Source organism: Durio zibethinus, chromosome 18 (assembly GCF_047325235.1).
Source record: "Durio zibethinus cultivar Kanyao isolate XHJ-2024 chromosome 18, ASM4732523v1, whole genome shotgun sequence".
Taxonomy (NCBI): Eukaryota; Viridiplantae; Streptophyta; class Magnoliopsida; order Malvales; family Malvaceae; genus Durio; species Durio zibethinus.
The window spans coordinates 928,723-940,809 of record NC_143179.1 but is presented as its reverse complement, the minus strand read 5'-3'; the positions used below and the strand labels follow the sequence as shown (position 1 = coordinate 940,809).

The 12,087-nt window shown below is 31.0% G+C and overlaps 1 protein-coding gene across 8 annotated transcripts; it reads left to right on the top strand.

Moving 5' to 3' along the window:
* Nucleotides 1-2,104: 2,104 nt before the first annotated feature.
* Nucleotides 2,105-8,923, top strand: LOC111298882 (E3 ubiquitin-protein ligase DA2L-like). 8 transcript variants are annotated; one of them, XM_022893617.2, is made up of 11 exons: nucleotides 2,105-2,198; nucleotides 2,382-2,443; nucleotides 2,588-3,081; nucleotides 3,315-3,366; nucleotides 3,448-3,493; nucleotides 3,591-3,672; nucleotides 3,783-3,927; nucleotides 4,036-4,126; nucleotides 4,350-4,484; nucleotides 5,256-5,322; nucleotides 8,118-8,923. In XM_022893617.2, exons 3-11 carry the CDS (start codon nucleotides 2,890-2,892, stop codon nucleotides 8,712-8,714), a joined length of 1,407 nt encoding a protein of 468 aa, XP_022749352.2. In that variant the 5' UTR covers nucleotides 2,105-2,198; nucleotides 2,382-2,443; nucleotides 2,588-2,889; the 3' UTR covers nucleotides 8,715-8,923. The 8 variants fall into 8 exon arrangements, with proteins under 8 accessions (XP_022749352.2, XP_022749349.2, XP_089603044.1 ...); XM_022893614.2 differs by having other exon boundaries at nucleotides 3,439-3,493; XM_089746918.1 differs by lacking the exon at nucleotides 4,350-4,484.
* The last annotated feature ends 3,164 nt before the right edge of the window (nucleotides 8,924-12,087 follow it).

Here is a 12,087-nt window from a genome sequence, read left to right as displayed (position 1 = left end):
AAAATTATTTGGAAAAGAGCAAAAAGCTAGTGGTATTAGCATAAAACGACCAGGATAGTTACATATTAGTTTTGAAACATCATAGGCCAAGTTTAATTTGGCTTTAAGTCTTTAACAATAAGGTAGTTATGTTTGTGGAATTTACTCAATTTGAAAATAAGTTTAAAAACATGAATAGTTTGGGAAATGATGTTTCAAATTAGCGTCTTTTCATACATTATACTAAAATATTTTACCCATATATAAGAATTTTTTAAATAATTAAATAAATAAAATAATTAATAAATTAAAATCTAATTAAACAAATTCAATATTAAAAATTTTTTTTGATCATTCAAAGGGACAAAGCTTTACATTAAGGGAGAGGAAGAAGGTTGAGGTTTGAACTTCAACCTTGATGTCTTCTTTAAGATTGTCTTGACTATTAAATCAAGTAGTTGAAGACAATTCAATATCAAATTAATCAAGTATACATATACATAATAAAATTTTAATTTAAAATCTCAAAGTTTTAGAACTTTTGTTTTTACATTAATCCAATGCATTTACTTTCACGAGGATTATTTTTTTATTGATTATGTGTATGAATATTAGTTCTTTTTTATGTGAGTAATTTATGCAGCCTAATTAATGGAGGGATATTAAACAACAAGAAATGGTTTGAAACGGTTATTCCCGAGAAAGAAAATATATGAAAGGGTTATTTTCTATGAAAGGTTAATAAGATTAGATTACATTAGGCAAAGAAATGAGCCATGAGAGTGATGGTTCCACCATCCATAACCAATTGGGTGAACCACATGCCAATCCTAATTAATCAACAATTTTTTTTTTATTTGTATAATTGTATTGAATCTCTGAAGAATGCATAAGTGGATAAAGCTTTGAATTTTGTACGTAGAAGCTAACCTACGACACGAGCAAGAGATTTTGGTGGAACCAACTATGGTCCACCGGCCTCTGGCAAATCTCAACAAAATCATCCATTTTCATTTTTAATTTTATTTTTTATGGGCCATCCTTCTTGCTTTCGGCAGATTTTATTTGTTGATTTGCTTGTGGATGTAAATCTCATTGTTGGGGAGGTGATGATTGATTCTTTTCTGATCTATTACTCTAACCTTTTCTTAATAAGAAATAATTAATGATGTTTTCAAATTTAACAAGGGGGGATAATAAATTGATATATATTTTTATTTTTTAAATTATTTTAAAAATATATATTAAAAGATATGTATTGTTATGTTAATTTCATTTGTATAATTAAAATATTTTATTATTAATATATTTAATAACTTTTCTTTATTTAGAATCCCTTTCATCCTCGCACCTTTTTTTAAAATACAAATCAAAATCTATAATATTATTATTTTATTTAGATATAATGATATAATAATACATTATGAAAATAATTAAAAAAATAAAAGTAATATGATTTAACAAAAAATATTTATTTATTCGATAAACTTAAAAATTATGTTTTATATTTGAAATATTAACATGAATTGTAATATAATAAATTTTGTGTTTTATATTTATTTAATATAAAATAAATATATGAATTATTATGTTTATTTTTATTATTTTAAAAACAATAATAAAATTTTAAAGTACTTAAAAGTTTTTTATAATAAAAAATAAAATTTATATTGAATTTTAAACTTAAAAAATTCTAATTTTAAGTCAATATTAAAAATAATAAATCTATATTAATTAATGTATTTTACAAGTGGGAAAATTTTATATAAAAATATGTAATTTATTCGTTTGAATTATTTACAAAATATACAATTATATGCTTATTTATAAATTAATAAAAAAATTTCATGTTAATTACATATGACAATAAACATTAATATTAAAAAAATATTGAACGATTCTACTGTAAAATTATCTGATTATTTATAAAGTTTTTATTAAAAAATAATCTAATAAAAAAGTATTTTCCATATTCTCATTTTCTTTGTCTTACTATCTAACCAAATGTTTCCGTCCAAAATTTGTTTTAAAAAAAAAAAAGCAAATAGTTTAAATAAATTAGAAAAAAAAAAGAAAAAAGAAAAATTTCTCTCTTTTTCTGAGAGAGAGTTCTGATTGTGTTTCTGTTCTCGTTGGCATAGCAAAAATCTGTCATTCTCTGTATTCCCTTTCTTTCTCTTTTCTAATTTCACTTCTCAATTCCCTTTCAGGATTTCAAGGTCAGTCTCTTCACATCTCTCAAATTACCTTTAATTTAGTAAAGTTCTTTTCGATTTTTATTTTTTAATGTTCGAAGGCTTTTATTTTTTTCAGCTTTGTGTTTTTTCTTATAGAAATAATCTGTTTTTCCAAATGGCTATGGTTGGCTTTTCAGTCTTAATTTTTTTTTGCTTCAATTATAGGTATGGCAATGTCTCTTAAAAGGAATACACTGTGACCAATTCAGCTGTGAAAATTAGACTTGGTAAATAATTTCTTTCAGGAATCCAAAAGTTAGGGTTTTTGAATGAAATTTTGGTTTGTGAATTCACATTTCGGAAGCACTTTTTTAACTATTACTTTTAATTTCTATGTTTAATTTTGAGCATTTTTTTTGTTGCATTTGCAGGACTCTTGGGGCATAAGTTTGTAAACTAAACTATTTTCAAGTTGAATTAGAATTCAGTTTTGCCGGTGTGACTTTGATTATGTTGTAAAACTACGAATTAGTGTTTTAGATGCTACGCGATTATTTGTTTATAATGTCTGCTATTTTTAGTAAACCAAATAATCAAAACCAAATGTGTAGTTGTTTTGGTTGGTTTTGAATTTGGAGAATTTGAAGAATAATCAAATAGCAAGTTGAAGGAGAAAAAGAATTAAGAAGAAGGAAAGAGAACGATTTTCGGAACACAGATTCAAGATTTTTTTATGGGTAATAAGTTGGGAAGGAGAAGGCAAGTTGTGGACGAGAGGTATACGCGCCCACAGGGGTCGTATGTTCATAAAGATGTGGATATTAAGAAGCTAAGAAAGCTGATACTTGAGTCTAAGCTTGCTCCATGTTATCCCGGTGATGAAGATTGCTGTTGTGATCTTGAAGAATGCCCAATTTGCTTTTTGGTTTGTATTTACTTCATTGGCTTTCTTGTTATGTTTTACCGTCCAACTGTAGATTTCATACTCTTTTGTCCTTTTGCCTTATCAGCACTGCATATTTGGAAGCCTACCCTGTGCACTTGTTTACTGGCTATTTGTTGAATGTTCATATGTAATTATCTTTTAAAATTTGTCGTGGTTGAATGTAAAGCCTTCTTATTACCTCAATATGATTTTTTTTTTCAATTGTATTTTAGTATTATCCTAGCCTCAACAGATCAAGATGTTGCATGAAAAGTATTTGCACAGGTAAACTATCCGTGAATTTTCTGACTGATACTTAGTAATATTGCTAATTGCATAAAATTTTGACACATTTAGTTGCACCAGAGTGTTTTCTGCAGATGAGGAATCCTAATTCAACCCGTCCTACCCAGTATCCTTCACAATAATGAAATTAACTGTACAGCATTTCAATTTGATTAGTTGTCAATTTACTTTATTCCAATGCTTGCATTCCTTGACATTTTGAGGTGTCCTTTCTGCAAAACTTCAAGCTATGCTGTGGAGTATCGAGGTGTGAAAACAAAGGAGGAAAAAGGGATAGAGCAAATTGTAAGACCATCCCCTCTTTCTGAAACAAACAAAAAAAGGGTGTAAATCCTATGATTTCCACTAGATAAAAAATGAATTTAATATTTGTTTTTTCTATTTAAATTTGGCAGGAAGAACAACGAGTTATAGAAGCACAAATTAGAATGAGGCAGCAGGAACTTCAGGATGAAGAAGAGAGAATGCAGAAAAGACAAGATTTGAGTTTTTCAAGTACTGGTGTTGCACCAGGGGAAGCTCGATACAGTTCAGTTGCAGGTATCAGTTTATTGTGATTCTGTTTTTCCTTATATATTGATTCTTCATTTTCTTTGAAAGTGTTCTATCTTGAACTTTTTTCCCTCATATTTCTCTTGTTATTTGCAGCTTGTTCCTCTGGTGAGGCGGAAATAGTTTCTTCTCAAGATTTGCAGGCTTCCTCAATCATTCGACAACCCCCACATTCGAGGGCAAACAGGTAGGCACAGTTTTTGGTAGCTCTTCTTCCTTGGATGGAATTTACAGTTTAAAACTTAAGAATAAAAAAGAGCATAGAGAATAGTTGCTAGTTTGTATCGCCGTTAATTTTTCTAATTTGTATTCAAATCTCAGAACTCCTGTTGTAAGATTGGTCTTAGTGTCTTCATTTCAAGTTGTAGTGAGGTAAGAGTAAAAAGTATGTTTATGCTAGATTTGTTCAGAAAAGTTTCATGCAAATGGTACTCCATCACAGCTGTGACTGTGATATTTGCTGGGGAGTTGAAATGGCATGGTAAAAGAAGGGCTAAAGGAGGTAATCTGAAAGTGGATTTGGAGGTGAATTTCATAGTTGAAAGGTATGTTGCAATGATTGTTAGTAGTTACTGGCTCAACACTGATGCTGTCTCTTGTTTAACACATGGTTGAGGACAAATGGCAAATATTTCACCATTCATAAGTGCTTTTGAGATCAAATTATTGCATTACATGTGTGGCATAGAAGGAAAGATGGGATTATGGATGAGCGTTTAAAGGAATGAGGGTTACACCTGTCGGGACAGAATGGCAGAAACCGATGAAATGTGGTTTTGACATGTAAATAGGAGACCAACAAATTCCTTCATGAGGACATGAGATTTAATGGAAGATACTCTCGCCATGAGAGGTATTTCTATGGACAAAAACTATGAAAGAAGACCTTAATCTTACTATGAACTTTCTTGACTAGGTGCAAAGAGTGATGTAAATCCTTCTTTGTTGTTTACTGAAAGTTCCTTTATCTATAAAAATAATTATAGTACATTAGCAGTCGAGGTCAGCAGATGCACCAAATGCTTCTGTTGATTTAAAAGTATGATGCCAACCATTCAAAGTTTGTTAATTAAAATCCTGTTTTCTATGAAAGAGTTATGGCAAAAAGAAAGATATCAAGTTGGGTACATTTCATTGTGGTGAACTTTCTTATTTGCTTTGTCATGAAAAAAATGAGACAATATTTTGTTTACTAGTGCACAAGTACTAATCTCTTTCTTAGGCCTAAACAACGTTTTACATTTTTTAGTTTATGTTCCAGAAAGAATCTGATTGAATATTCTTTCTCTATCTTGTATGAAATGCTTAAATTGCAGGGATGATGAGTTTGACATAGATCTTGAGGAAATAATGGTCATGGAAGCAATTTGGCAGTCAATTCAGGTTTTTTTTTTTTGTTTAAATTTGATGAGATTTATGTATGAAACTAATTTCGGAGTTTAAGCATTGAGCTGCTGTAAGAAAACTTGTCAGTTCAAATGTACTTTTTAATATTGGTATTCTTTCCTTGAAAGGTTTTTTTTTTTTTTTAGTTGTTAAAGAAAGAGGCTCTTTTTCACATATTAATATGTTTGATCTTTTGATTGTTTTTACATAATTGTGTTGTGTGAAGGTGTAATTTATTAGCCCTATTAAGTAACTGATAATGGTGAATAATCTATATGCATCCATGTTGACCGAAGCCTTACAAATCCGGTTTCTTTTATTGGAACTTCAATATCTTCATGTACTTTTATGAGGACAAACTAGATCGAACGTAGTTATCTTGGCTAAGCAAATAGTATCCCATAGGTGTGTTTATATATATCATTTTCCTCATTGGATTATAGGATGATGTGGGAAATAATCTTATATTATACCATCTCATTTGGAATAACTATTACTAAGTGTATGAAAGGAAGGTTCTTGATGGAAGTTCTTTTCGAAATTTGTTTCTTCTCTTTTGTGAGTCCCTGTAAGAACATGAGCTTATGGAATTCTGCTCTATTCATGTTTGAAATCTCATAAAATTGTTTTACTTAGAAGGTTAAAGTAACTCCTGAAGACCTATCTTATTTGTGGGCCTACTCGATGTTGAATCAGAAATACTGCAGGGGGTACCATTTTAAGTGACTCATATAACCCTTCTATGTGCTGTAGTTTGGCATATCAGTGGTAAGGATTCTTGCAGTTGATCTTAATTATTTTTCAAACTATATGCCAAATCACTATTATGAATTTGAGTTAGTAATAAAAATTTAGTTGATGAGTAGTTTTTATTTGGTTGTTAATGGACCTTGGCTTAGCAGACTAGTTTATCTGTTTAAGTTTGCTTGATTATCAAATTATAACTCATAAATTATTATGATTCAACTTTTTTTTTTTTTTCATTTTTTCTTTTTAAGTTACAATGTTATTAGTAGTAGAATAAGGAATGTGTGCTATTTTGATGAGCAAGGTAATAATTCTATGTACATAGGAGGAAGATGTCTATATGTATGTGTTGTGCAAGGCAGTTGGGATTGCATTTACTAAAATCTATAATACCAATGTTCCATAAGAATCCAGTGAAGCTTCAATTACTAGCATTCTATTTCAAGATGGCAGTTGAAGGGAAGAAATGGTTGTAAAACTCTTCTAGCATCCCTTACTTCGTTTATCTCTGTTGTTGGTTCCATTACCCAGCAGCCCTTTTGGTAGAAATTTATATTCATGATTCTTTTTGCATGATATAGTTGGACCTGTACAATATTATGTTCTAGGATTTGTTTTTATTTTGACCTAGAAATACTGCTATATTTTTGTCAATTAGCATGCGAATAAGTAGCTGACAATTTTCTATCCTTGTATTCTCATTTTGTTTCCTTCGAAGACTGATTTCTAGACTAGCTTAGCATATGCCCTTGCTGTTAGTACATTATTAGTTGTTTTCACTGAGTAGTTGACAAGTTTCTTTCTGATTTTGCCTCATCATAGCCTTAGAAACAAATATAGTCTCTGATTGGCATTGCTTACCCAAGATTACTTTGCCAAGAATAAATCATTCATTAATTTTGCCATCCAAAGCCTTCATCTTCAGCAACTAATTATATTTACTGGCTTATTTTGGCTCTTTTCTTTGCTTAATCTTGTTTCTTGATCTAGGGCATATATTAGGCATATAAAGATGATTGAAATATAAGTTGGTAAAGTTAAATGTTGCAAACACATTGAGAAGGCATTTTTGGCATTTGGTTTGTGTTGTTTACAAGTTCGCCGTCATTGATACTTACTTTGTGGTTAAGTTAGATGCATAAAAGCAAAAAACATCTTGATTGTTTATACCTATCATAACAGAGGAATTAAAGTAGTGTGGCAATGGCGTTAGCTGATTGTTGGTTTAGAGAAGTTTTGTTTTCTATGTAAAGATCAAGGATCTGATTAGAATTTTTTTTTTTGTTAAGATATAAACTAGTAGCAGAGTCTTTTTGGGAGTAAATTTTCATTCAAAATTCTGTTCGCCCAATGGATAATATTTAGCACAATTTGAAAAGTACTTTGCGGGTAGAATAAACGTTCTTTTCTCATATATGGAGTTTGTGAATGATGTTCTAGATGGATTACTTAATTGTGGGAGGAAATCCTGGCTGTTCCTTAATTTGATGGCTCCATTTGTGGTCTGGCTAATAATTTTAAATTTCCAATTTGTTTGTTTTGTTTTTGGAGAGGTCCATCTTTTGAATTCTGAATTTGAGGTACTATCTGCTGTAACATGCTCTTAGAGTTCCCATCTGGTATTTGCTCTTAGATTTTGTATGCCTTCTTTGTGATTTCAGTTCTATCTGGCTATGTTTGTTTTACATGTTCTTGTTTGCAGACGTAAATAAGTTGCTTGTCTCTCTCATCCATGTTGTATTGCCTGTAGTTATTAGGTTAGACACTTTTTTCAGTTTGAGATGATGGACAGAAAACTTTGTTTTTCTTATGGCATTCAAGTGTCTATTGCTGTAGCATGCCATGGATGGCAAGAATTTCATGTGAATTCAGTTAATAGGAAAAGCAAAAAAATTGAGGAAAGCTTGTAAATTGTTGTAATTATAAAATTTTATTTCTATAGAATCTCCATTTAACCTGACTATATTACATACAGACTTTAATTAATTTCATGTTCATAAATTTGGTCCATCTGACCATGGATTCTTTGAATTGGACTGATACAGGAGAACAGCAGACAGAGAAATTTTAACTATGGAGATGCTGCTTCTTCAGTACAATATGTTTCAGGAGATTGCTATATCTCACCAGACATGGGCACAGTGGCTGGTTCATCATCATCTCCTTCTGGCAGTCTTGCTTGTGCAATAGCTGCCCTTGCTGAGCGTCAGCAGATGGGTGGAGAATCTTCTCTCAACCATAATGGAAATATGCTAGCATTCAATATGCTTCCCGGCTGTAGCAGGTTTTATGATTCACTGGATCGAGTTGCTGAGAACTATCCTCCTGCAAAGAGTCCAGTTGACATGCCAGCTAATGGTGGGATGACACCAGCAAGAGATGAAGGGGAATGGGGCATAGATCATGGATCAGAGTTGGCTGAAGCAGTGACTAGCTTTGCAAGCTCTGACGTGACAGAAGATGCTGGTGGGATCTCTACAATACCACAACAAGATGAAGTAAGGGGCAGCTTTCATAATGTCCCTGGATCCATTGTTCCAGAAAGTTATGAGGAGCAGATGATGCTGGCTATGGCTGTATCTCTGGCTGAAGCTAGCGGTATGACAAATGGCCCTGGAGTTTTATGGCCACGCTACCAGTAATTGTCTTTCTCGAACTGATGATGCTGACCACGTTTGTTAGCTAGCTGATTCTCGAACTGGGACAATGTGCACAAGTAGCTCCATGCAACTAGTTTAAAGGTCAGGTAGGGATAATCCTTTCTCTTCCTCATACTATTATCACTCCATATATTGATGTTAAAAAAGTAAACAGATTATTCTTTGAAATTAAAGTTTGTTTATTTATCCTATTCATAATGTTTTGGAACCCTTTTGCTAGATTGTTTTCATTGGTTAGCATGTTCATATCTTAAAAACAGAACCATATTATGATGCTTTCTTTAGTAGAGTATTATTTAGCTTGCATGTGTCAAATGAAAAGAAGCCTTTGTAAAAATGAAGTTGTCAGTCGGTGAAAAAAAAAATTGTTCAAAGACTCTTCTGCAGATTATGTATTATTCTAATTGCTGTATTACCTTTGGTATATGATGTAAGCAATCATTCTCGCCATTGGTTGCTGGAACTGTTTAAGCACAACCTATTGAAGGCAAATTTACCGAGTCGGTAAATGTTTTTTTTGCAGTCTTATCTGACCTGGCATCACAATCTTTGGACCATGAGCGAAACTAGATACCAATATTTATAGATTAATCTATATTTTGATTGAGTGCCAAATTTGAGCTTTGTTTTCTTGCCCCTATTGCCGAGTGCGCGAAAGAGGGATAAACCCCCCACCTTCTTTATTCCCTCTACGCTAAAGAGGGACTTGTGCTTTGAGGATGTTGTTCATGTCCTCTTCTAGGAAGCTTGTGCAAGGTTTGAGTTGCATGCAAAGTTTAAGGTTATGCTTGTCGTGGTCGGAAGTAGATTCAGACAACTTTAAGCACGATATGAAAATAATATAAAAAGAAACATGAAAGAGGCATTGTATAAAATTTTAGGTCAAATTATATATGAATTTAACAAAAGCAATAAAAATATGTTTGTTCTGTGATTGTGTGTCGATACAAATTAGGTATAATTATTTTTTATATTTTATGTGTTTAACATGGTATGAATATAATATAGATACACAAATTAGTAGGTCTAGTTGGAAGGATAAAAAGTTGGTAAGAAGAGATCGATTTCTAATTCTAATGCTCAAGATAAACTAGCTCCTCTTTTGCTTAGCCGATTTGAAATGCTGTCCGTTTTTTTTCTTTTCTCACTCTTGCCAAGCACGTTATTGAGACGCAGGACCTGTTTGGTAGGGAGGCCCAAAAATCTGGCACATTATATCCCCAGGCAAAATTGGGCCTTATCGAAATATGTTTTCAAAGTGTTGACTCTCTCTGGGTTTTTTTGTTTTTTGGGACCATAAATAAGATTTGAGATGCCTCCTGCTTCCGCAGTCCATATTTTCTCTTAACATTTGGATGAACACATATGGAGCCGCCTGATGCACATAGCGAGCTCTGTCAATGAGCTGTTTTTTTTTTTTTTTTTTGGTGGTATGAGCCGAAAAACGATTCAAATTCAACTTTTTAAATAAGATAATACATGCATTTATTATTGAGTCTAATTTTTCGAAATTAGCGTGATCTCTAGAATTACATTAACTCTCGGAATTGTCAACCATAACCTTTACTTTTTCTTTTTTGTATAAAATTTTTAAAAGAAATTATTTGATATATTGTTAATAAAATTTTTTAATTTTATAAATCAGGTTAATAAAGTGAGGCATGTTTTATTTTTTAAAATTATTTTTTTAAAATATACACTAAAGAATATATGTTATCCTTTTAATTTCTTTCATAAAATTAAAAATTTATTATTAATATATTTAATAATTTTTCAAAATATAAACCATTCAAGGGAAGCAAATATTGTGCTTATTTTGTTACATTCTTGGCGTCCTCAAGTTTGAATTTACTAAGAGATGTAAATTTTTTTTTTTATAAATTTATTAAATTTGACATAAATAACTCTATTTAAATTAATAAAAAAAAGTATTCAACAAAATCTAAAAATCTCTTAGCATTAAAAAAAAAGAAAATACTATAATTGTTCTAAGTACGAGGCTATATTTAATCAGGGGCACAGATTCCTTGTAAAGCATTGGTGAGTAGGAGAGTAATAGTCATAGGTTACTTGAAATATATTATTGGCTATTTGCAAAGTATAGTGGGTTAAACCATCAAAATATTACTTTCTCTTAATTAATTGTTGCCATATTGTTTGGTAAAGGAAGGAGACGTGACATCATTGGGGTAAGAACTAGAACTCTTGATTTTTATTTTTGTTAAAATTTTAAATAGCTATAAACTTACATTGACATCAATTTACAAATATAATTTTATTTAAATTTTTATTTTTATTGAATATAAATGATAGAGTACAAAATAATAATTGTAAATTTTAAATTTGTTCGAGTAGATCGAATTGGACTGTAATTTTAAATTTATAGAGTTTTATCAAATTCTTGGGTTGAGACCCGATTTTGATTTTTTTATCCTAGGCTCGAGACACGACCCATGTGAAGGCCTTTTTTATTTGGCCTATTTTAATTTTTATTTATTAAATAATATAATAATAGTTAATTAATAAAAAAGGGTAAAAATTAGGGTTTGTCAGTGAATGTCGTGCATGACACCATTCCCCTGAGTCACCTACCCACACTCTAACCCCTTGCTCATCGAACATACCCTGCTAACCTTCTAATTGCCACCATCGTCCTTGGCAATAAGGATTGTGGCCAGAAACGTGAGAGCTTATCTTACGTTTAAGCCTTATAAATGGAGCTTCATAAAACACAAAAAAAAAAGATAAAAAAAGACTTTGCCAAACAATCTAGAAAAAAAAGAAAACAAAAAAAAAAAACTTACAAAAAACCACTAAAAAAGCCAAAAAAAAAACCTTGCTAAAAAAAAACCAAAAAAGCAAAGAAGAAAGATTGTAAAAAAACAAAAAAACTCTACCAGAAAAGAAAAGAAAAAAAAATCTTCCAAAAAAAAAAACAACGAAAAACCAAACAACACAAACACAAAAAAAATACCTAGTAGTAGGGATCTCAGTGCCAAAAACAAAATGACACAAAAATGGGGTCATTTTTGACTGAAAGTTTGAGGCTTGATCTACATCGATTAGGATTTTTTTTTTTTTGAAAAATAAAAGCCATATTTGGGTTTAGGGAGGCGAAATGAGTATTTGGTAATTTTTAAAAATTTTTTTGACACTTTCAACAGCAGCGTATAACGACCAACAATTGAAAACTAGATTTTTTTAAGGGGTGAGAGAGTATCTAAGAGGGAGAGAGAGAATAGAGAGAGAAGACAGTAGGAAAAATGAGATAAAAAAATTTTGACCTTTTATAATGCTGAAAAAAAAGACAAAAATGATAGCGTTTTAGGTAAAGAGGATTCGCATTTGACTCAAT

What these genes read in the sequence shown, in the direction of transcription:
- LOC111298882 (XM_022893614.2), top strand. Translation starts at nt 2,890, where the DNA reads ATGGGTAATAAGTTGGGAAGGAGAAGGCAAGTTGTGGACGAGAGGTAT. An exon ending in AATTCAACCCGTCCTACCCA is followed by an intron (nt 3,494 to 3,590) that starts GTATCCTTCACA and finishes TGACATTTTGAG; the next exon opens with GTGTCCTTTCTGCAAAACTT. An exon ending in CCACATTCGAGGGCAAACAG is followed by an intron (nt 4,127 to 4,349) that starts GTAGGCACAGTT and finishes AGATTTGTTCAG; the next exon opens with AAAAGTTTCATGCAAATGGT.